Source organism: Tigriopus californicus, chromosome 5 (assembly GCF_007210705.1).
Source record: "Tigriopus californicus strain San Diego chromosome 5, Tcal_SD_v2.1, whole genome shotgun sequence".
NCBI classification, from domain to species: domain Eukaryota; kingdom Metazoa; phylum Arthropoda; class Copepoda; order Harpacticoida; family Harpacticidae; genus Tigriopus; species Tigriopus californicus.
Genome location: NC_081444.1, coordinates 12,064,887 through 12,087,458, shown reverse-complemented (window position 1 = coordinate 12,087,458; position 22,572 = coordinate 12,064,887). Strand labels below are relative to the sequence as shown.

At 40.9% G+C, this 22,572-nt stretch overlaps 3 protein-coding genes across 7 annotated transcripts; 1 reads left to right on the top strand and 2 right to left on the bottom strand.

Annotated features, from left to right (window-relative positions):
- The first annotated feature begins 317 nt into the window (after positions 1-317).
- Positions 318-4,322, top strand: LOC131881090 (zwei Ig domain protein zig-4-like). Of its 3 annotated transcripts, none has more exons than XM_059227859.1 (8): positions 318-476; positions 2,283-2,429; positions 2,510-2,525; positions 2,859-3,029; positions 3,103-3,280; positions 3,492-3,691; positions 3,765-3,887; positions 3,977-4,322. In XM_059227859.1, exons 2-8 carry the CDS (start codon positions 2,284-2,286, stop codon positions 4,004-4,006), a joined length of 864 nt encoding a protein of 287 aa, XP_059083842.1. In that variant the 5' UTR covers positions 318-476; position 2,283; the 3' UTR covers positions 4,007-4,322. The 3 variants fall into 3 exon arrangements, with proteins under 3 accessions (XP_059083842.1, XP_059083840.1, XP_059083841.1); XM_059227857.1 differs by having other exon boundaries at positions 3,765-3,893; XM_059227858.1 differs by lacking the exon at positions 318-476 and adding an exon at positions 1,655-1,950 and having other exon boundaries at positions 3,765-3,893.
- LOC131881091 (uncharacterized) lies at positions 4,225-6,045 on the bottom strand. Its single transcript, XM_059227860.1, has 3 exons — positions 5,749-6,045; positions 4,651-4,736; positions 4,225-4,574 (listed from the first exon to the last, which is right to left on the bottom strand). The coding sequence occupies exons 1-3, from the start codon at positions 5,767-5,769 to the stop codon at positions 4,358-4,360; spliced, it is 324 nt and encodes a 107-aa protein (XP_059083843.1). The 5' UTR covers positions 5,770-6,045; the 3' UTR covers positions 4,225-4,357.
- A 3,522-nt stretch (positions 6,046-9,567) lies between these two features.
- LOC131881084 (glutamate receptor ionotropic, kainate 2-like) lies at positions 9,568-18,195 on the bottom strand. Of its 3 annotated transcripts, none has more exons than XM_059227845.1 (15): positions 17,558-18,194; positions 17,337-17,495; positions 17,096-17,280; positions 15,992-16,453; positions 15,765-15,917; positions 15,464-15,682; positions 14,971-15,195; positions 14,818-14,902; positions 13,700-13,838; positions 12,298-12,435; positions 11,569-11,767; positions 11,244-11,475; positions 10,847-10,962; positions 10,064-10,210; positions 9,568-9,948 (listed from the first exon to the last, which is right to left on the bottom strand). In XM_059227845.1, exons 1-15 carry the CDS (start codon positions 17,649-17,651, stop codon positions 9,700-9,702), a joined length of 2,802 nt encoding a protein of 933 aa, XP_059083828.1. In that variant the 5' UTR covers positions 17,652-18,194; the 3' UTR covers positions 9,568-9,699. The 3 variants fall into 3 exon arrangements, with proteins under 3 accessions (XP_059083828.1, XP_059083827.1, XP_059083829.1); XM_059227844.1 differs by lacking the exon at positions 12,298-12,435 and adding an exon at positions 12,970-13,107 and having other exon boundaries at positions 17,558-18,192; XM_059227846.1 differs by lacking the exons at positions 9,568-9,948; positions 10,064-10,210; positions 12,298-12,435 and adding exons at positions 10,241-10,639; positions 12,970-13,107 and having other exon boundaries at positions 17,558-18,195.
- Positions 18,196-22,572: the final 4,377 nt, after the last annotated feature.

Genomic DNA, 22,572 nt, shown 5'->3' with positions numbered 1-22,572 from the left:
AGGTACTTGGTATTGAAAGCTAAGTCGATTCGGCCAATCCTGCACAATAGGTACCCTCACGTGGACAAAAGTCTGTGGTCACGTCAGTTATCATTTATAAAAAAATATGAACATTCCGAAGCAACAAACAATGGAATGATTAGTTATTTCGTAGAGCATGAATGAGTTACTTGACAATTGTGAATACGCTCTCTCTTCGCAGAAAAGACGTTAACCGGACAGACCTCGAAAACGGTGGAGCGGAGATTGAAGAACCAACGTAAATAGAGAGGAGAGAGCATGTTCAAGGCAAATGCGAGAAACCAGCAGCGCACCGTACGAGAACCATCAGCAATGCCGATGATTTGGTATAAAAGAGGTCGACTGCTTCGTTTCAGGTCAAACCTGCACTAACCAGCGAGGAAGGAAGAACTTTGTTTTCGAAGATCTCCTTCAACTGGTTTAACTCTGCCCAAAGCACGAAGCCAACTCTCCAGGTAGGCTATAGTTTAATTGCTGCCATTTCCTCCAACCCCCACCACCATTGAAGGACATGACTTTAACACGACTTTGAAAAAGAATGTGCGTTTTAGTTGCGTAAAGCAGTTATGTCTGATTTCAAACCGGATTTGCCTTTTTTCTGTCGCCTGTTTGACCTTGTCTAAACTCCGACTCTGTCTCGGAATTGTGCCCTCATCCTTAATCTCTTTCTCCTTGGCAAAGCCTTCAAATCGTATGACGAGTCCTCTCTTCCATTTCGCTCATCTTCGTGGGATGCTGATGTAATTTGCCTCTCGTTTTCGTCAAGAGGGGTATTACAAACTACTGGACTCGCTGGCCCTTTCGTTTCGTGGCGAGGTTCTTGGCAAGAACTTCAACGCATCATGGACAACGAATGTCCAGGATCAAGTTTCAGCATGTTCTCCAGATTTTTTCATCCCCCTCCCCCACTTTTACACTGTTTACGTACAGTCCAGTATCCGAGTGTATTGGCCCTGAAGACTTGGGAGCCGGTAGCAGATGCTTGAGGGTATTGGGCAAACAGGTTCTGTGTGATCATCTAGGGTTGTAGCTAGGGCCAATTCGGTCTTTCATCTTCCCCTTGCATCATCCGAATTGAACATTCACTGCGAAGCCATGGCGGGCAAAATTGTTACACCAGCTCTCCGCGACGCTTACACTGCGTCCTCTTGGATGAAGTGAGTTTCTCCACGAGGTCTCCTGAACCACGACCAGACAGACACATTGATGTATTGTAATTTGACTAAGTTAGAGGAACTCTCAGGAAGATAGTCTAACATTACGAACTTTCAAGTTCAATTACTTTTAAATCGCTATTGAATTGAGCTTCCACGAGTCCCCAAACAGATTTTGATAGCACCTCACATTGGCCAGAGCAAGCAAACTAGCCCGCGATATGTGGTCGTGGCTATGTAGTGAGCTTTGAGGAACGCCTTTGAATCACGCCATATTGGGCCAACTCCCACACCCCCAGTACAACCCACGATGTTCTCTCCCCCTTTCCCCACCTTGAGAGAAAGAAGGAAAAGTGATCTCCTTCCCCTCCCCCCTCCCCTCCCTCCCCACTCCCCCTGAGTTGGGTGCTTGGGTGAGCAAAGCTGACGGGGCATTGTTGCACTTCACTAGTACCGTGAACTAATCTCCCTCGCTGCTGCAACTGAACTTAATGGTCATCATCATTTATCTATCATGAGAGGCGCCGTCGCTCTGGCCAGCTTCCCATTTTGGGGAATGCATTGATCGTCAACGTCCAGTTTCACAAATTCGCTCCAAAGCGACAGTGGGACAAAGTTACTCCTTGTTTCGTCAAGCTTTTTTATAGCTTGAGTTCAACATCGGTTATAAAAAGCCTCGGCCTTGCATTTGCCGCGTCCAGTCAGCTCTGATCCCTTGTTTTCCCGCAATCTCCTTGAAGATATGGTAAATCAAGTTCCAAGGTTGAACAACGAGGTAATGGCGATGTTTAGCAGCAGTCAAGTTTGCGTACTTTATTCGCACTCGAGGCAATTTTACTCCTTCTTCCCCCGCACTTCAAGGAAAGCGTACATACTAGATCCAGAGAAGGCAGCCTGGTGGTACAGAACTCTTAATCGATTAGTTTGTTCGATTGTAGTTGTAGTTCTACAATTACTGCACCTCTGGAATCCTCCCTACCCTCTGATGGAAGGAGGGTATCTTCTTTTGAAACGGAGGGAGGGTGACCTATTGAGAAGAGGAGTCACTCTAGATCTAGAGAGAACCAGATTTTCGGAGAGTTGCTCAAAATTGTCGTCCATTTTCAGAATGAAAACCTACTTATCGTGCTTACCCATATTGATCCTCGGTTCAGTGATAGTAGTCCATAGCTATCCCTTCCGCCACGGAGGCTCGAGTACCCAGTACCAACCCAGTGGTAATGCTATCTTCAGCAATTTGGGCAAATTCGGAACGGATGTACGGTACAGCAGTCGAGTACCCAGTACCAACCCAGTGGTAATGCTATCTTCAGCAATTTGGGCAAATTCGGAACCAAACATCAGCTTCAAGTAAGTACCCGTTTGCTTTTACCCATTTGAATTCCCCATGACATCTTGAAAGTACGTTCATCCTTTGTGAAGGTGGACCAACGTTTTTTTTTCCGCCTTGGCCGTACAGCAGGTGGTAATGCGAAAGTACGTTCATCCTTTGTGAAGGTGGACCAACGTTTTTTTTTGCCCAAGATATCTGAGACGTGATCATTGTCCCAGTGGTTTAACAAAGCCTATTTTTTTAAGCTTTCAAAGCTATATTAAGTGCTTCATGAAAAAATAATGTTTTCAATTCTTGGTTCAAATTTGTTCAATTACTGATCGAGGTTGCTTCTGGGTTTGAATTTGTAGCTGAGGAAGAGAGGCGGCAGTTCGGGAAAGAGTGCCTTGAAGATCGGAGACGCTCCTCCCAAACTGATTGAAGCCCGTCAACATGGCAAGATCGTCCTTGAATGTTCCGCCAGTGGAACCCCCGCGCCAAGAATCAACTGGTATAAGGACGGCAAGCCGTTGGTTAATGAGGTACATCAAGAAATCGAACTTACCCCAATGTTCAAACTTTACTCACACCCTCTTTTACTCTGATTTTGATTAGTATCCCCAACATTCGTTAAGCGAGGGTGATTACGGCGAGTTCTCCCTGGAATCTCTGGGCGAAACGCGGTCTTTGATCAATATCGATTGCGTATCTGAACAAGATGCTGGCCTTTATGAGTGCGTAGCTCACACCAATGACAAGAAAACTTCGGTGGGCACCGATGTGCATGTCGTTAGTAAGTATCTTTCGCTGAATGATCAACTCAGCTGTAGATACATATTTATTGAAACCTTTCATTGCATTGTATCATAGGTCAAGGTGATTGAATTGCTCCAGCTGAAATGTTGTAGATAAGTTGACTGTGTTTGTGACAGTATCGTAGCGTATTCCGTCAGCAGCCTTTTCCCCTTCGTTATCGCTTCAATTTCTTTTTGGATTTTCCCCAGGTTTTGAGCCCAATGGTTGCCTCCCTCGTCATTTGATGAACTTCAAATCTACCCCACCCCGGATCTTCCAATGGATGAACACTTATCTCCAGACCATGGGAAATGATGCTCGACTACTTTGCCGTGCTGAAGGTCAACACCAAACTATGTGGTACGATCCCATGGGTGAGGTTGTGGACACTCAATCTGGAAAGTTCAAGGTAGCTATTGTACCTTGCAAGTTATTGGCTGGATCCTTTCATCCAGTCTTATATAATTTGTGCATTCATTTAGATCTTGGACAATGGTGATTTGATCATCCACGACTTGAGCTTCACCGAGATGGGCTTGTTCAAGTGTATTGTCAAGAACGAGAATGGCGAAGACACGAAAGAGACCTTCGTGTATCCTCATCTGGTAAATGTACAGGCCGAAATCTAGTTTTTATCCCAATAAACATTGTGTCTAATGATATTTTTCTTTGTTTCTACTTATGGCGTCTCCAGCCGGAGCAAGAAGGCGCGAGTCTTTTTTAAACCTCCTTCAAAGAAACAACATCCACTTCCTCCGAAGGATCCCATTTTGACCAAGTCGCTACAATGAAGATAATGAACCAAACTAAATTCCCCTCGACGTCCCCAGAAGCGGAGATACGAACACAATTATATATGACTTTCATGTTTTTGCCAATCATATAACCTGGCTCGCTGTCCACGGAACAATTTCGAATCCAAAAAAGTATTTAAGCCTATGATTTAAGTTTTAGTCAGCCATCTTTGTTATTCATGTTGATTATTCATCCAAAAAGAGAATATATTACTCCAGAGACAAACTCTCTGACATTCAAACACATTGGAGACCATGATAACTCGAGTATGCACTTCTTCTCATTTCTTGCCTCTTAAACCGGATCCAATGAGCGCACCGCCAAAAGCAGCTGTTCCAATCACGGTGGCCGCTCTTAATCCAGGGTGACATGCTCGTCGACGAAAAGGGCCACAAGGTCGATGATGGGAATTGTGGTGATGATTGTAGTTGTTGTTCGGGTAGTTGTTGTAATAGCCATTGTTGTAATAGGGCTCTCTCTTGGACAAAACATGATTCCTTTAATGGGGAAAGTGATATTTTATTTAATGCGGAACAAGGCAGAGATCTCCAGAATAAGCAGTTATTTACTTACGATGATGGTTCTACTACATTTGGTAGGGTCTTGGCTTGGGCTGTTTGAGCCACCAGAGCATATAGGAAAAGACTCACAAGGAAAAACTGCAAGTGGAACGGGACAAAGTAATCAGTTAATCATATCGACGACCTATTGGTTATGTGTAGGTACACATTAAATCTAAACTTGCACAAACATTGACTTGTAGAAAAACGAAAAAAATATCTCAAGCGTAGAACTTACACATGGGGTGGAAAAATCTAATTTGGTCTACATACCATCTTGTAACCAGGGTGTTTGGATAGAAGTATCTGGGTGGAAAAGTGCTTTGTCAATTGATACCCTGTATTCTTAATACTGACTTGAACATTAATGTGAAACCTGATCGATGCCGAACGTTAAATGGGAATGATATCTCCTGTAATCCTTAGTGTGGTAGCTTTCTCTTGCTAGTCGGCGAAAGGTGGAAAAGTATAATTATATCCCCCAATTACTTCTTTAACAAGTAAAAAAGGCAAACATAGACTTACTCTGCACGCGATTTCTTGGAATTGTTTTCATTACAGTAATTTTTACGCTCTATCGTCTTGAGTGCCATAAATGTTATGGCGTGGCTAGCTCCTCAATTCATTTGATAATGCAAGCCACAATTATCAAGGGCGCTTGAATTGTTTTTTTTTTGTGCGATGCAGCGGCAGTTTTGACCGATTTGGGGGTTACCTTTATTCGAGATGATTTGAATATGACAAACATATAAGGTCCAATATTTTTTAGAAGACAGCCCGGACAAAACAAGATGGAAGGAAATTAGGCCCTTGAAGTTTGAAATGCTTGCTTTATAAAGCTCAACCTTTGGTGGGACAAAGATGAAAAATAGCCTTTCATGTATGGTTACTAAGGCTTCGAAGGTCAATTAGACACTCTACCGTTGGTATTACGTTTCAGGTCGCTTCAAGTAACCAAACATACACTTTGCACACTAGAGTTCAATTGCATGCAGTCAAATGAAGAGACATTAATCGGCATTAATATCCATTTTCTTGTTGCCTCGGGACGCTCTTCCAATTTTGCAGTAGTTAGCCTTACAGTATATCCCATGACCAATAAAACACTTACCATAAACGAAAGGTAACTCATTTTGGGCCTTTGGATGTAGAAACTGCACCAACTAGATAAGATCTAAAACTGATTACATGTGGCGAATCATTCAGCGCTTTTATTGACAGTTTTTGTTCTTTTGAGGGGATCTTAGTGACGCAAAAGTTGTTCACAACGGCCTTTTTGATTCGGGCGTCTCAAGACAGACAAACGTTGCCGTTTGTTTACTTGATCAACATAGAAATGTGGCACCCCTCGTACCTGAAAGGCGAAAATTCCCCGCCAACTTGTGACTCTTGGTTGGGTTATGTTACTCTGATCCGAAAGTCTTAACGTCTGATCGGGATAACTTACTTAGCAAAAGCATTGATAAAATCACCCACCCTTCTTTACATTAACGGGTACTTATTCATTAAGAAATGATAAATTGATTACCCTGCGATGTAGGTTGGTATTTTGATGAGTATTTTGGCGTTTTTTGGTGATTTCGAGATAGGTAAAACAACTTTTTTTTGGCGAGGTTTTGGATCATTTACTACGAAGATTATCAGCACTGACCCGTAGCATCAGACGTAACATCTTTTTACTGAATGATCACCTCAGATGCAACAGCTGGCTTGTATATTGTAAGATCCTTAAGTAAGGTTCTTGATTTTTTTAATAATCTGACGCAAAGGAGGTTGCCTCAGAAGTATGTCGAGAGTAAGTGGCCAATACTACACTATCTATAGTGACTAAAATTCCAATACCGGTACGATTACGTTTGAACGGTTCTGAAGCTCTATCCAAGCCCAGTTAGCCAAGGAAAAGGTTATCCTTGAAAACAAGCCCAATGGGTTCCGTACGGGAAAGGATTGGGGATAGCCCCTTTTATTTTTAGTTTTTATCTTCATCCTGTCGGCATTTTTCCTCTGATATATTTTTGACCAATCTTCTTTCAAAAGAAAAGGATCTACATTTGAAGCAACTAATGCTAATAAGGAGCAATCAGAAGTATAACCTACTCTAATCGTTTTTTTTTCTTCAAAATCGAGGATTTTTCACAACAAAAAGCGTGAATTTTTCACTTAAGGAAAGCAGGGCCTAGGGTTGCATAACATTTATCAAATGATGTTTTACCTCATTTTACTGCCCTAACAAAAATGAAGAACGACACAAATGAAATTATTTTGATTCTCGTATTTTTTCATTTTGGTCATATAGTAAGTACAGTGCGTGGTAAGGATTGATTTGTTATTGAATGCACATATTACCGTTTCCTTCTGATTTATACCAAAAGATATTTTTGCACCACTTGTTTTTCTGACCCTTTATGATAAGTCAAAAGTTCAGGTCGGTCCGAAAAATGCTAATGCTTTATCTATCGCATTTTCCAATCTATGTGAATTATTCTGTGCCTTTTCCATTCTGAGTATTTTTCAATTTTGTCTCAAAAAAAAAAATCGAATGTTTCCATTAATCAAATCCCTTTTTCTTGAAAATATAGAAATACTGAAAAAATGCAAAACAACTTGGCTTTTTTTTCTCCTAGATGGCGTGATTATCTTGATCTGCACAACCATTTGTGATTAGGTTGCTTCAGCTTTCAAAAGCAATCTACTTCAAAGACTTTACTTTTTTCAGTACATGGCCAAAGTATCAAGTGACCAAAAGACAATTTCTGTTCCTATGACATGTGCACCCGTAAGCACAACACAATTGATGCACGACTTAAGGACGCATATTTTGCCATGACGCAAGCTGCTTTTTGCTCAAAGTATTAACAATTTATTTTGTAACCAAGCATGCTTGAATCCTTTTTGGCTTCGGTCTGTGTAAGAAGTAAGGTCTGCCATAACCATTCAGTAGGTAGAGTACTAATAGTTGTGCGGCCTTATGAGACGCGCTCTTGAATTTTAGCTTGCCATGTCATTTGTTGTTTCATTATCTGCATTATTTTCATATTTTTCGCAGTTTTGCCCTTTTGATGTTTTTTTGACAATTTTATCTACGTTATTTGGACAGGCCTGGTCATGACTCAAGACAATCGGTGTTATATCTCCCTTACTACACAATTCCCCGCACAAAACAGATAACACGTCTGGTAATAGGAGGGGTTCTGTTCCTTTCAAGTCACCTGTTACAAAATAGATTGTCACCATTTAAACAGATGAAAGCTAAGCATTGCTCAACATAACTTTATTTCGCAATATTTGCTAACGATCCCTCAATATCCATAAAGCACTAATCGCTAATCGCCATCGGAATCGAAAACACACTCTAGTGTATGTCAACAATTATCAAGAAATATATGATTTCTACAGTAAATTCGAAATACCACCCATTTATGACATTTTGCACCAGTAAACGCTAGTGGCTAATGGCGTCTTCACCCCCCACCTCCGGCAAAAAAAAAAACTGAGACGAAATTACAATAGGAACTGTCATTGCTATTGCTATACTTTTACCTTATAGTTCATGAACATGCTTTTGTAGTCATACATCTTTTTTAGAGTCTATCCAAAAAACTCAATGTTCACACCTTCAAAGAGTGCCCTCCAAAAAGGGTAGTATCTGACTTGAAATGTCAACTATTATCATAGCCATTGATATCCATCACTATATCAATTATATCAAAGGATTCATCTAACATAATATGAGCTAAGCGTTGGTAGTTTTCAAAAGTGGGCAGCGGGGTATAAAGCCTGAAATGTTTTCATTTTATTTAAGCAGAATGATCTGAGTCTTGAAATTCATGGTGCTGTGCCGATTTTAACAGATGAGTTGTCAAACTACGATGTAAACGTGTTCTTTTCCATATCTCAGACAACTACCTTCGAAAAAGCTACAATTACAACACCTCAATTTTGAAATGCAGTAAATTGCAAATGTAAAAATCAAATCTGCTTTTATATGTAATTTTTAAAAATTGTGATCAAATTTTGTTCAATTACATTCGACATTGGAAAACTGAGAAAACGAAAAGGTTAAGTCAAAAGAGCCTTCAAGATACCTAAGTTTAGACTTTCTCTAGTGATGCTACTGAATGGACAAAAAATTGTTTTGATAACAAAAATAAAAACATGCGATGCCTTGTATTTGAAATATTTCAATTACATGTGCAAAAATATGTTTCGTTGCAATTCAAAATGATTTTAAGTTCAAATCCTATTCGTCAAACTCGTTCAAAAAAATGTGAATATAAGTACGTAATAGTAAATACAATTGTATCACATTTCAATCATCTGTGTTCTCTGTTAGTTGATTCACATTGAGACGCTCCTTGGTGTATTCACTGCCGAAGGAAGGTTCATTGTCCTGCGAGATGATAAGATATGCTTGCTTTGTTGAGCTTCAATCATTGGGCGACAAGTTACGATCCTAATTGGGAGCAATGCGCTCAACTTATGGCCTAAAACGAGACGTGAAACATGACCCTCTGGACCAATGGAGTACAAATGTCAGTGTCAAAATAGCTCTGCCAAACATTGATTCTTCCTAAGAAGTACGGTATTTGAAGGTCTCTCTCTCTCTCTAAATTTAGACTTGCAGAAGAAAAGCAAGAGTACAAATATGGCTGTCACTCAAATTGGTTGCACGTTAGGTCGTGTGGTGTTCGCTTAGCACTATTGATTGGGACTAAAACTAGGCCATACGATGAATGAAAAGGACACAAAGGCCAAACTTGTTCTACAGAAAACGATGGCGAAGACTCCAGCGCAGAATCAAGACAGGTCAAAATACTCTACCATAAACGTTTTCTGAGTAGGTCAGAGGAAATACACGGTCGGTCTTAGTTGAGGCGTAGGATCAACAGTCACTAGTGAACATACCGCAAGTACCAACAAAACTCGAATATAAGGGAGTGAGCCATATTTATTGCTAAATTTCAAAAAGGTTTTGTTCATGCCAAAACAGGGTGAGGAGATATGGAAAACTTGAATAAAATTCAATACTGAGTATCATTCAACTGAAAACGTCTACTGTCAATCAGCCTTTGTGTGACTTGGTTGTGCTATAATTGTCGTTGAAGGTGGCATATGGGCTTTCATCATCAGGGTGGTCTGTCTTGCGACCTTCCCTGTCCCCCTCGAGAATGTTTGTTCCATAGTGGGAACCGTCATTTAGAATGGACTTGGAACCAGCCCGAGATCCTTCCTTGGGAACTGGCTTGGTGTCACTGGCTCGAAGATCCACGGCAAACTTGAAGTCGCCCCACATTTCGGCTAATAATGACTCCTGAAGAAACAAAAAAAAATTGACATTCTTAAGTGAACGCCACCCATTCCATTTTGAGGCTCAGGGGCAAATTGCCCATTACGAGTAAGGGACTGATAGGGAATATTAAGCATACATTTTCATCCTGCAATAGGATCCGTTTTTTCCAAACGAATTCAATGATGGCGATGATACACGAGGCAATCATTCCAGCCAGAAGAACGATGAATACTCCACCCAAATTGGGAAGACCCAATTGCGCGCTGTCCTCGCCTCCACTTCCCTAGATTACAAAAATTGAAAGGTTTCATTGGAAGTCTTGAAAGCTAAAACAACTATTGGGTAGAAGCGGGGACAATATACTCGGTTCTGCGGTCAAAATAAAGCACAAAGTGAGGAGGAACTTTGATGTAGATTGAGTAACGGGTGATTCAACTACTAGGAATGCCAACCGACAAACTTAAGGGCATTTCGTAGGAAGTGTCTCATTTCCAGGGAATTCCTCTTGACTTTGTCAACAATGACAATTTCAATTATCAAAATCTGACAGACATGAGCAAGATAATCGTAATTAAGCGATGCACAGTGACAAGGGAAACATTCATTTTTTTGCAGTGCAAGATTTCAAACTTGAGTGCTGCATTTTAAATGTACCACCAAAAACAGACAAATTAACTTCCAAATAGTCCAAAAGTAGTAGCATACTCACTGCCTGAAAGAGAACAAAGTCGGTTTAGTCTTGAAAAACATGTAATAGAAGGATCCCCGAATCCATATTAATCATTCCAAAAAAATGTCAGGCAACAACGATTGCAAAAATGGAACAGATCAGTGAAGGAACGTGAAGTCTTTGTACATTGAGAGCTGTTGGTCTGGCATTGTCGGGCTTTGAGATGTCACCATGTTTTTTTTTACTTACTGTGCATTTCCCACCCCCATGCATTTCTTTCCACCACTTGATCTTGAGCTGCTGTAAAATTCCAGCCTCTTGGAGGTACAGAATTCCATTGGAAACTGTACTTGTATAAGGAGAGTCTAAAAAAACAAAGGTGCTCATGAGCCTTCCCTCAATCAGTCGCATTCTGAGAAACCCTCCAATAATCTTGAGTATAACAGAAGTTGATTCTGATATCACAATCACAACCTTCCACAATATAATTTTGAATTGGGATCAAATTGCGCCACCCTAAAATTTGAAAACGTTTGCCTTCATAGTTTGAGAATGCAGTTCATCTATTTTTGATTCATAATCCTTTTCGAATTGACAATGGATAAGTGGGAATTCCCTCATAACACCGAGACGTGCTAAAGCTTACCTGGAGGTAAGGCAATTCCATAACCCTTGGAGTCAAGGAGCCCACCAATTTGGGTCAAGTCACAGGTTCTTTCAACATGGTATTCAATGGCAGCTCCTTCCATGAAAAATGCATATGCTCCTTCCTCTTTCCGGACCCTCTCAATACCCTCCTGGTTGCCGCTGGTATACACACTTGGCTTGGCGGACTCCATGAAAGCATTTAACTTGGTATAAGTTGGAATTGTTGAGCCCTGTTGAATGAAAACACAAATGGCATATCAAAGGTTCCGTGATGGCTTGGGGTCACTTTGCGTTGGCTTCTTTCTTTGTTTCCGTTCGCTCACCCTGAAAAACGAGTTCGTGGAACCACAGCAATAGGTTCCATACTTGATTTTGGTTTGCTTGGCCAAATCATCGGCCGAGTTAATGGGTACATCCATCTTTGCCGCTGTGAGGAAAGCAGCCAAGTTGGCTGTGTAACTAGAGATCATGATAAGGGTGAAGAACCACCACATTCCAGCCACCATGCGAGTTGAGATCGCTCTGCAGAATGGAAGAAACTTATGATAGCGATACAATCTTGGTGTTCTTTTAATATGTTCAGTCAAACACAGCAACAAACACGGTGTGCATTCCAAATTGTAGAAGAGGTCAAACAAACAGACATGCAAACAAGTGGGGCCAAAATTCCAAGTTGACCCACATAACGCCTTCATTAAATCCCGTGACTCGTCGCTCCCAAAATCTTCTCAAGGGAGATGGGACAACGATCTGGATTGTGTGGGACAGTTGGACAATTCAGTTCCTCCCTTGTCTTTGTTGGCCTCAAGACGACGATTTGACGACTTTCAAGTTACTACTACCTTCATGGAGGAGCTTTTGTAAACAGAAAATCACGCATGGATGAGGCTCGAGTTAGTGGGAATCAATCCATCAGTGAATCCACCAAACGTGAAGGCCATCTCTTGAGTGCCTTTGTCACTCGTCTTAAGATCAAACATCTCTTGGTTCATGCCATGTCGTTCTAGCTCGAGTTTCAACCGATTGGATCGTTATTAACCCCGCTTACGTACTTGGGAGCAATGTCTGACCCTTGTTGCATAAGTGAGCCCCAGTTATGCCAAAAGCAATTATGAAGTGTGAGGATATTTTCTAGCTCAGGTGGATCTGAGAAGCATGGGATTGGGGCCTCCCATTCTTGAGGGGCGATTCTGCAAGAAACATCAGTTTCGAGTGATGGAATGTATGTCCCAAAGAAGTGAAGAAATGAGTTCAAATAGAAAGAAGGCGAAAAGAAGGGGCCAACAAGAGAGGGGTGGGCAACAAAAATTGTGAATTGCTCAGAGTCTGACATTCTCCCAATGAAAAGAAACTAGGCCGAAAATTGAAACCTATTCACGCCCTTCCCCCCCACATGATTTAGAATTCCATTTTCTCTGTCGTTTAAGCTCATACAGCGGTTTTAGAAGAGAAAAATAGTAACTGTTATGGTGATCTGTTTAGCGTACAATATGTAGGAAAAGTCGCAATAATAGGAAACAAGGCGATCATGAAATGACCTCCAACAATCTAAAGGAATGCGACAAGTTCTGAGGTGTTTTGTAGTCAAATGGACACCACAACAAGCATTAGCATCGTCTGGTCTTAGTGCAGAGTTCTGTCCCAAGCAAGTGAAAAATGGGTGACAAAAAACTGTGAAAAGCAACAAAGCTCGACATTTTGGTTTCGTACAACAGCTTACGTACTTGGGGAGAATATCAGATCCCTGACAGAGAAAAGAGCCAATTCCAAACCAGAGGGCATTTTTCACATTGAATTGGGTTTCCAACTCATCCGGATCACTTTTACAGGGATGAGGGTTGTCCCATTCGTAAGGAGTCACCCTGGAATGTAGGGAAAATAAGCCCAATATTACTGGCCCATCGGTTTCGTCGACTAATTACCTACTCCAGAAATACGCGTCACATTTGAATGGAGCATGCTATATTCAAATTCCATTTTGAACAAAGATCAACCTCGGAATGGTCACCAATATACTACTAGTCACTTTTGAAATTATTTAGAGCCATACTTATGGGTGAAAGACAATGCAACTGCTGTTTTGAAATGTCATGCATCGACTGAATGTTTAATTAGAAGGCAATGGCGGAGATGCTATTTTAATTTGGCTTCTGCCATCCACATCGTTTACTTTTTGAAAGAGTAAAGGGGCAATAATATTGCAAAGTATTGTATGTAGCCATGGAAAAAGTTATTGAAACGAGAAGGAAAAAGGAAAGTCTTCTTCGAGGTCATGATACATTAGCAGCGAATTGCGTAAATCAAGGGGAACAAACGAGCCTAGCCCGTGTGACAGGAGCTTGGAGCCAGTTCAAAAACCCGGAGTTTCTTGGGCCCGGAGAGAAAAATCGCAGTGAAAAGTTTCGGTATTTGTAAGGAGGCGAATTTTTACGACACTACGACGTACGTACGTACCTTGCCAGCAAGAACATTTGAATGGAGATTGCCAAGTATGCGGTCGTCATGTAGATCCACACATCAAGGGAGAGCGGCGAGAGAAACGAGAACAGATTCGGAGCTGGAGGCGCCTTCTTTTTGTACAGAATGCCCACACCTTGCAAGAAAGGAGAGGAATTTCAATCATCTCCGTAAATGACTTCCATCATTAGCTTATTAACCACTTGAATATGTGAAGTTCAACAATTCTTGTCCCAATACTCAAATGAGAACGGTAATTTTGCTGATCGGGCTCTACGCCTCGAAACATTCTTTCTGTAGTTTGCACCTACTTACATTTATTATTGGTTGTTTCTCTATGAGGTTTTAACTAATCGGACTTCCCACCTAATTTCATGTGATATCCTTTATTTGCGACCTTAATTGAGGAGGGCCAGTTTTTATTGAGGGTTTTTATACTTCGATTACGTTTTCCCTGTACTGAATGCGGACAATAAAAATACTCCTTCAGCGTTAACAGGTTTATGGGAAATTTGTTTTAAATTTCCTCATGGGTTAAGAGGCTTGCAAAACGTACAATTATGTCCAAGTCTCTCACTGCGTGAATCTGTCTTGACAATTTGTGCAAAAACCCAGGGAAGGAATTCTTTGTCATTGTCAGAATCGGTCAAAAGTGGGGGCTTAATGATGCTCTCGTTAGATAAATTGTTGGACAGGGCATTGACCAGCTCCCTATTCTTTGAAGAGCGATGCAAAATCCAGGTCGAAAGATGATATGACATGATGTCTGTTCAAGATTAAAAAGAGATCATTTCATCAGGCATTGATCCGAAGAATTCCAGTATTAACCACGCCCTGTCTTTGCTGGAATTTTCAGATTGAATTTGGAGTTCCTAAGGTATTGTACCGTAACAAACATTTGCATAACGGATATTCAAGATCGGCGGTATCTGCAATTCTTCAGTAGATTTCATTAGATTAATTCATTTCCGGTTTTGGATGGGTTTATTGGGTTCCATCAGGGTGACCACATTAAGCCATATACTTAAAATATCCAAAGATATCGAGCATTTGCCATTTCTACAGGATTGCCAGTTAATGAGACCCAAATACAAAACGTTTAGAGTATTGCTTACCAGTGTTCATAAACGGCATGGTGAAGTCAACGGCGCTCTGTCTCTCCAAAGTGATGGAGAGATCAATAACCGCCATGTCTGCTTTCTGAAATGAAGAAATGGCGAGTCTCCATGTGTGTTTGAGTTGACAAAACATAACATTCTATTGCTCACTTGATCCTGCAGTTCCCTGATCATGCCATTCCATTCTCCGGTCTTGGGATCTACATTCCCGTACTTTCCGTCCATGACCATGTGGAACTTGTACTTGAATTTAAGGGCTTTGGCCAATTCCTTGACTAGGTCGATCACATAGCCTTCATATTTCTCCTCGAAAGACATACGCTCTAAGGCTTCTTTGGGAACGTCCAGCGCCTTCTTCATGATAAATGGGGTGGTCTACAATGGGACAGGGAGGAGAATTCATTACACAATTGGGACAATTCCAGAAACGAACGACACAACTAGCACACTGTTTCGTAACGCGATGTTCGGCAAGTTTTGCCAAGCAATGATGGATATGACAGCTTAGAATTCGAGGGGTTCGAAGTAGGCCAAAGTGAGCTTTGTGAGTTCACTAAAGAAAGCTCCATAGTGACACACTTGGGACACACACACAAAAAAAACCCTTTTCCACTTAGGATCGTGGCTCAAATTTCCCACTCACATCTGACGTTGTGATCCGCAAAGTTTTGTTTTGCAATTTCTCCACGATCTGTCCCTCGACCTCCGATTGGGTCAACGTAACGTTGATGCCGACATCCGGCGTCCAAATCCCTATCTTGTACATATGATCTCGACGTTTTTCTAAAAGATCCAGTTGGAAATCGGTCCGAAATCCATCTGCATCGAAAAACACCTCCCCAGATAAGCCCATGTACTCCACCTGCAACGCAGACACTCTTCATTAGAACACATCCAGTATCCAAGCTTTGTTCAACAGAGTGAATCGCACAATCGAAACTCACTCTTCGAATGTATTCAGCCAGTTTAGGACCATATTCCAGAGGTTGTGATCGACGACAACTGATTGGGTTCAAACTAAATCCTTCAATCTGAGCCAGATCATCCATGGCCTTGGCCACCACTCGAACCGAGTCGTACATGAGAATATTCTCAGACTAAGTAATGAACACAGAACTAATTTAGAACTTGGAGATAAGAGAGCAGATAGGAAAATCCAATGAGACCCTACGTAGAGTGGGTGAAATTCTCCTTTCCCATCACCGGCTCGGTAGTTCCACTTTTTGAGGTAATGTGACACTTGAGGCGAGGCCGGATCAATCATCCGAAATCCTGTAATATTGACGTTACTTCTCTTGTAGGGTGAGAAATCCACGCGTTCGAGATCCAAAGAGGTGATGAGAAACGAGTGATAGTCACTGATGAGGCCAATTTCATCGGCCTGCTTCAAAACTTTCTCGATCTTGTTGAAGGCGCAATCCAGGACGATCTTGGTGGCGCCGGAAGTCTTGATCTCCTTGAGCAAAGGACGGTAGTCGTCGGTGTCTGTGTAGAGCTGCCGGACGGTCAAACGAATGGTATCCACATGCCTAGGATACTTGAGCACTTCTTGCAGCTTGATCATGGACTCCTCATTTTCATAGAGAAGCACCAATGACTTCCAGCCAAACGCCTTCACCAGGTCGGCATATGCCTGTGCAAAAAAATTGGGTGACGGTGGGAATAAACGTCGCAAAATGATGATCTTTATAGGATTCCATATTCTAGGTTTTCTATTCTACTTTTGAACATTTTGCGTCATAAAAAAGCCCAGGTTACTACGGAATGATTCTTAATTCACAGAAAACCAATAAATCAAGGTTTTAAGCGCTTAGAAGGTAACTTGAAATATAAGTTTGACTTTAAGTCTGGGCTTTGCATGGGAATGTGTGGACCGTAAAACTCTTACAAAATTCAGCAGCTAAATTTTGGTTCACAAGTTCTGTTTCAGGCTCAGAAAAAAAACATAACGTCCAATTGTTATCAAGTAAATTGCTAGTAGATTTGCACAAAGATCAATTTGTAAATATGTCACTTAACTATACGGCCTTAAAACATTTGTGGGGGCAATTGAGCAAATACAAAAATGTGGTGATAAACTGATGGTTCGGAGGAAAAGATATGTTAAGCTGGTTAAACATTTACGTACAAGTTAAAGAGAATATAAAAATAATCAAATCCTACTGAGCAGATTTCATTTTTTTGTTCCGTTTGCCCGGGGGAAACCCCATCAAGAAGAAAACAAAACCTGCTTGAACTTTCGGAATAAGTGAAAAACGAGGGGAAATTATCTTACTTTGCTCAACGACGATGGATGTGGGTGAATGTTGATAGCATAGTCTCCTCTATCAAATGAATAATCCCACCTAGTTTCTATGTGGGGGATGTGGAATGTGTCTGATATGGACTGAATATGATTGGCCGTCGATGGCACGGACGGACCGAAAATGGCCGCCAATCCCGACGTGGCCATTTGACAAACTGAAATGAAAGCTGAGATTTAGGCGCAATCACTCCAAGGGAAACATTTCTTCTACCTTTCTTGGATGCTTTAAAGCTATCTGATTGGGGCACTTTGTCAATGGCGCTAGTCAATCTCGAGCGGATCAAGATGGAACGATCATCATTGACCATGTTGATCCCATGAATGAAGGCCGCTTCCAAAGGGGTAACTTCGGTTCCATCAAACAAGGCTCCTAGAAGAGCAAGGTGGTTGAAGTGGGCGAAAACCTTATCAAGGCCAATTCACGGGTCTTACCTAAACGAATGATGTCGGGCACAGGCGCTAATTGTCCCAAAGACAATGGAACGCCCAAGCCCATCAAGAGGATCACAATTGGCAGCAACACCATGATGAAGAGGTGCGTTCAATATCCTTCCAACACTCCTTCTTGTTCACAACATTTCTAGCCTCCACAGTCTTTCATATTTTTTTGCACTCAAGTCAAGAATATGTTTCCTTAACTTTTTTGACCTCTCGTTTGATCTCAGTTGAAGTTGAGGTGCATTTCAGGACTAAAACGGCATCAGGACAAGCAAGCTTTCACAAGCTTTCAAGAGGAACGTGGAGATTGCTCTCGAGATGCTTGAAACTCATCCCCCTCAAAGACAAGTTCGAGCTTCTGATGCTCATGGAGCGTACGACTAGTTAGGATCTTTTGGATTGAGTTTCCAAGGAACAACACACCGGCTTCAACTTCTCGTGGGACGACGAGAAAGGGGGGCAAGTGGGCATGCGAGCCAGAATATTGCAGATTCTTTCCAAATTTGAGCGAACCACTGGGAAAAAATATCTTATGCTCATGCATAAAGCCAAGTTGTTGAACTTGGATAAGGATATTTTGGATTGTTGGCAAACTATTCTGTGGTTGTGGCAATAAGAGTGAGGAGATCACGTTCAAAATGTTGGAATTTTGTGCAGAAGATTCCACTGAAGACACGGCATGCAATGGAATGATTTTCTTGAATACTGTATCGTACATCACTATAATTAAATTCAACTTTAGACATGTCTCATATGTTATTGCGGCCATATTTTTTGAAATCTGACTATCCGTATTCGCCTCAATTTCGTTCACTCTGAAGACGGAAGACTGAAAATATTACAGTGGAAACGAGAGCTTTCTGAATGAGTGGAGTCCGTAGGATAAGGATTACAAAAGGTGAAAAACTTCTATGTTTTCTCGAAAAACAGATTCAAGCTGTGAGATGTGGTTATTCTCCCCGGGCGAGCAAGCAATTGCGATTCACTGAGGTAAAAGCTCTCAAAATAAGCAAAAACGAATCAGAGCGAATAAAACCTAAAATCTTTTTTGCTCCATAAATTGGGATCAAACATCGATCTAGGACCAAATCAAGTTATTTCTTCGAAATTATTTTAGCAAATGTGCCAAACCCTCAATCAGGAATTCGCTTTTATGACGTTATCTCAGATGCATGAGGTAAAAGGAAAGTTGAAACTATGGAACTAACAATTGATATCCGCACCAAAGATCGTTGTAGCTTTTCTTGCACGAAGGGCTGGTTTAACAGCTTATAAAAAAAGACAATCTCTTGAGAAATCGTCATTTTCCCATCAATCCACGCTATGAACACATCCTTTATTATGGGAAACCATCCAGATCGGTGAAAAAGGGGGCAAATTGTTTGAGTCCTTAGAGGGACCATCCCACAAAATGGCCAATTGTAAGTCAATTCTAGTTGCAGTCAATGTGAAAAAAAAGAGCGTTGTACCTGGAGGTTGTGCTGGGGGTCATTGAATCTACTGCCTTCTTCTCAGCATGTTCTTCAGCATCAAATCCACTACTGGGTTTTCTCTCGTCAATCTAGCATCAGCGTTCAATTACACGGACGCAAAATTGTTGTGCAAAAAAAAGTGTTTGATCAGGTTATGCTTAAGGATGGTTCTCCACAACAGGGAAACAATCTCTCCCCAGTGTTACTCCTAATTTATGTCTCAGATCTACCCCTTTCGATAAATACGTACATGGTTTCATACGCGTATGACACTACGTAATAGTGGCTAAACAATCAAAATCAAAGCTTGTGCTAGTACACCCTGGTAAAATCCAAGAATTCTAGATCCCACAACAGATCAAAAACGAGCAAGAGCACTAAGTATTCAAAATATTGATCACATATTTTGCCAAGATCTTGCTTATATAACCACAATATCTTCAAAGACCCGTTTTCCTAGGCACAAAAAATGCTCACTTCGCACTTCCAGTTCTAAAAAGATACGAATTCGAGCCATAAAGGACTCAAAAATGAAACAAGACGAAATTTCAACCATTTGCTATTTCATTTACCTCAGATTAAAAAGGGGGTCCAGTTATTAAAGACCAATTTATCTCACCTCGACTATTGCGCAAGTTTTTGAGAAGATCTTGAAGTTCAAACCTTTTGAATTTCTTGCAGCCAATGAAGTCCTTCCTCCTAACCGGCACAGGTTCCGCGCACATTTTAGCACGCTTACCCGACTGATTGAGCATTTAGAGCAGGTCATTGAGTGGCTGGAAAGGCACGAGTCAGTCGATGTAGTCTATCTTGACTTTGCCAAGTTAAAAGGCTCCATGAGATTAGGATCCACGGCAAGGTTTTCAATTAGTTGGAAGGTCTCATTTGTGGTAGGAATCAATTAGTTAAGGACGAGAGATCCCTTAGAGACATACATGATCTCAAGTTGGGTGTCCCTCAGGGCTCTATTTTGGGAACAAAAATAGCCATAAAAACTACGCATACCGTCGTAAAGCCCTGATATTCAGCTTTCCAATGGTATCAATTGCAAAATCGTGCAAATTGGGCTGGGCACATATGCATATTTTATGGAAAATTCGAAAGCTAAAATGTGTCCATAACCAAGTATGATAGTCATAACTTCTATTGTTTTCTTTTCAATTGATCATTTTCCATAAATAGAGATGCCTTATTTCTATTTTGGATCAAACCCAACTTTCTGTGGAGGAAACATTTACTGAATTCAGACTGCATTGGCTCCTTCCTGTTAGTTTACAACTCTTTTTGAACAAAGTGTTCTTTAAGTGTAGTTTTTTTGCTGGGTTCCGCCTTTAGGGACTCAGTCAGGGAAAGCCAGAGTGGGGCAAACTTCCTCAAAAACTAAGATTAATCTATCTTTAGTCTTGTTATATTTTATACTCATGTCATTCAAGCAATGTTGGGATGCTATCCTCTTTTTCCAATTTCTATGGATCTTGTGTCTGTTGATAAAAAGAATGGACGGCTGGAAAACCCACAGTTTTTCTTATCATTCATTTTGTGTTCCTTTTATTCTTTAACTCTCTCAATCCCGCCATCCGGACAGGTCGCATGCATTTACGGTTCTAGTTTTAGCATTGAGTCCAGGTCGAGCTCTCCGAACTTTTCTACAATCAACGGCCAATGAAGCTCTTTGTAGCCAGACATATGTTTTGGCAGGCGTTTAACCAGAGCACAATGGTCAACCCTATCTCAAGAACATGATGATCTTATAGATTTCTAAGTGTCACATGGAGGTTTTCGATCAGATCAGGGTCATTAGAATGTTGTTCACTTTGACTGCTACACCAACATGTTGGAAGAAATTGTACATATAACATATAGCAATAGATAGCAAACTTATCCAGCTTATCAAACAACTGAGATGTTTATTTTGAATGGGAATAGACCCATGTAGGCCAATCTTACACTTCCAGAAAGTTTAAGCCCTTTGAGCTAAGTGCCAGGTCCAATTCTTTTCCAGTGAATTGGAGAAGTGAGGAGAATTAGCTTTAAAAACATGATTGAAATTAGTCGCCTTGCGACATTTTCGACGCTCTCAGCATTTCCCTATACAACATTCGACCTTCAAATACATTAATATGCCAAGAGATTTTCAACCAGGTCATTTACATTTACTCGAAACCAGAAGAGGTGAATTTAAAAAGACCACATGATCTTTACCGAATGAAGGCATCTCCGTGATTGACAGTCCCCCCATAATTTGTAAAATATTGATAGCTCCATATATCAACTTGCTAGGTTGTTATGAATGAACCTTGAAAAGCTTTTTGAGCAAATCAGTTTAGGAGAAAAATCTAAAACAATCCAATGAGGTATGTTCATTTTGTTTGGAAATTGTCCAATTTTGGATTTAAAAAGATTAAATATGTATATGTACTAATTTTGCAATTGATACCATTGGAAAGCTCAATATCAAGACTTTCCGACTGCATGCGTGGTTTTTGTTTTTTATGGCTATTTTGTCACACCAACGGCCAGAGAATCACCGTGTTTTTTATCTTCGTTGCTTCACTCGAGAAGCTTAGCAGCAATAATTTCAAAACAAAATTGTTCATTCTGACTCCAGCATCTCCGACTCTATTCCAATGCTATACACGCCCACGCATATGAAAATACATTTTGTAGATTCGCCCAGAATTTTGTAATGGACTATTGATGGGAATGATCTCGATTCAAGGCATTTTTGTAAGCTTTTCTGTTCAATTGATCAAGCAAGACTTATATGACAAACAAGAGTGAGGCCATAAGGAATATCAAAATGCATAAATGAGCGTACCACTACCCTGAACAAAAACTGTTTGAAATCAGGGCTGCGTTTTGTTGATCATGAATCAAGCAAACGCTCTGTCTACGCAGAATTGGGCCTAAAAAGTGAACTATTAGTTGATTAGTTTAAATCAAACTATGAAAGAGCCCCAGAGAGAAGAAAGCAAGACTTCATTGTTCGAACAAGAGATGGTTCGAACTAGCCTGGATTCTCGAGGACATCAGAGCGCAATCTCAATAGGCACATTAAGCCTCTACGGTTACTACAATTGGCCCGAAAACCTGAGTTGGGACAGAGCTCTTGAATGCTTTTGAAAACGTACAGTATCAGATACCTTTCGTGCCTTCTCCAAATACTGAACAGTCCCAATTTTTTGAGTCTCTCTCAATTTGAGAGCTCTCTCATTCCTGTGATGTTTTTAGTGAAACATCTTTGGACTTGTTCGACCTTTGCAAACCTGCAGAGCTAAGTTAGCATCGTCAGACAATCTCAGGACTTAAACGTGTGAAATATTCAACCACATATTTGAAAAGCTTTTTCCCACCTTCAACTGAATATGCTCATCGAATTTTCGATAATTTGAAGGACTATACCTAGATCCTTCATGGACGAAACCTGCTCGATATTTTTACCTCCATAATCTACGAGCGGAGTGTTTAATGGCGTTGACCCAAATGTCATTGAACGGAAAAAAAGTGCACGTAACTTCTTTTAACCTGCCGTTGCTG

What these genes read in the sequence shown, in the direction of transcription:
- LOC131881090 (XM_059227857.1), top strand. Translation starts at nt 2,284, where the DNA reads ATGAAAACCTACTTATCGTGCTTACCCATATTGATCCTCGGTTCAGTG. An exon ending in GCAAGCCGTTGGTTAATGAG is followed by an intron (nt 3,030 to 3,102) that starts GTACATCAAGAA and finishes GATTTTGATTAG; the next exon opens with TATCCCCAACATTCGTTAAG. An exon ending in TGTATCCTCATCTGGTAAAT is followed by an intron (nt 3,894 to 3,976) that starts GTACAGGCCGAA and finishes TGGCGTCTCCAG; the next exon opens with CCGGAGCAAGAAGGCGCGAG.
- LOC131881091 (XM_059227860.1), bottom strand. Translation starts at nt 5,769, where the DNA reads ATGAGTTACCTTTCGTTTATG. An exon ending in TGAGTTACCTTTCGTTTATG is followed by an intron (nt 4,737 to 5,748) that starts GTAAGTGTTTTA and finishes TTCCACTTGCAG; the next exon opens with TTTTTCCTTGTGAGTCTTTT. An exon ending in AATGTAGTAGAACCATCATC is followed by an intron (nt 4,575 to 4,650) that starts GTAAGTAAATAA and finishes TCCCCATTAAAG; the next exon opens with GAATCATGTTTTGTCCAAGA.
- LOC131881084 (XM_059227845.1), bottom strand. Translation starts at nt 17,651, where the DNA reads ATGGTGTTGCTGCCAATTGTGATCCTCTTGATGGGCTTGGGCGTTCCA. An exon ending in TGGCTGAATACATTCGAAGA is followed by an intron (nt 15,683 to 15,764) that starts GTGAGTTTCGAT and finishes TCTGCGTTGCAG; the next exon opens with GTGGAGTACATGGGCTTATC. An exon ending in TGGAATTGCCTTACCTCCAG is followed by an intron (nt 10,963 to 11,243) that starts GTAAGCTTTAGC and finishes TTGTTTTTTTAG; the next exon opens with ACTCTCCTTATACAAGTACA.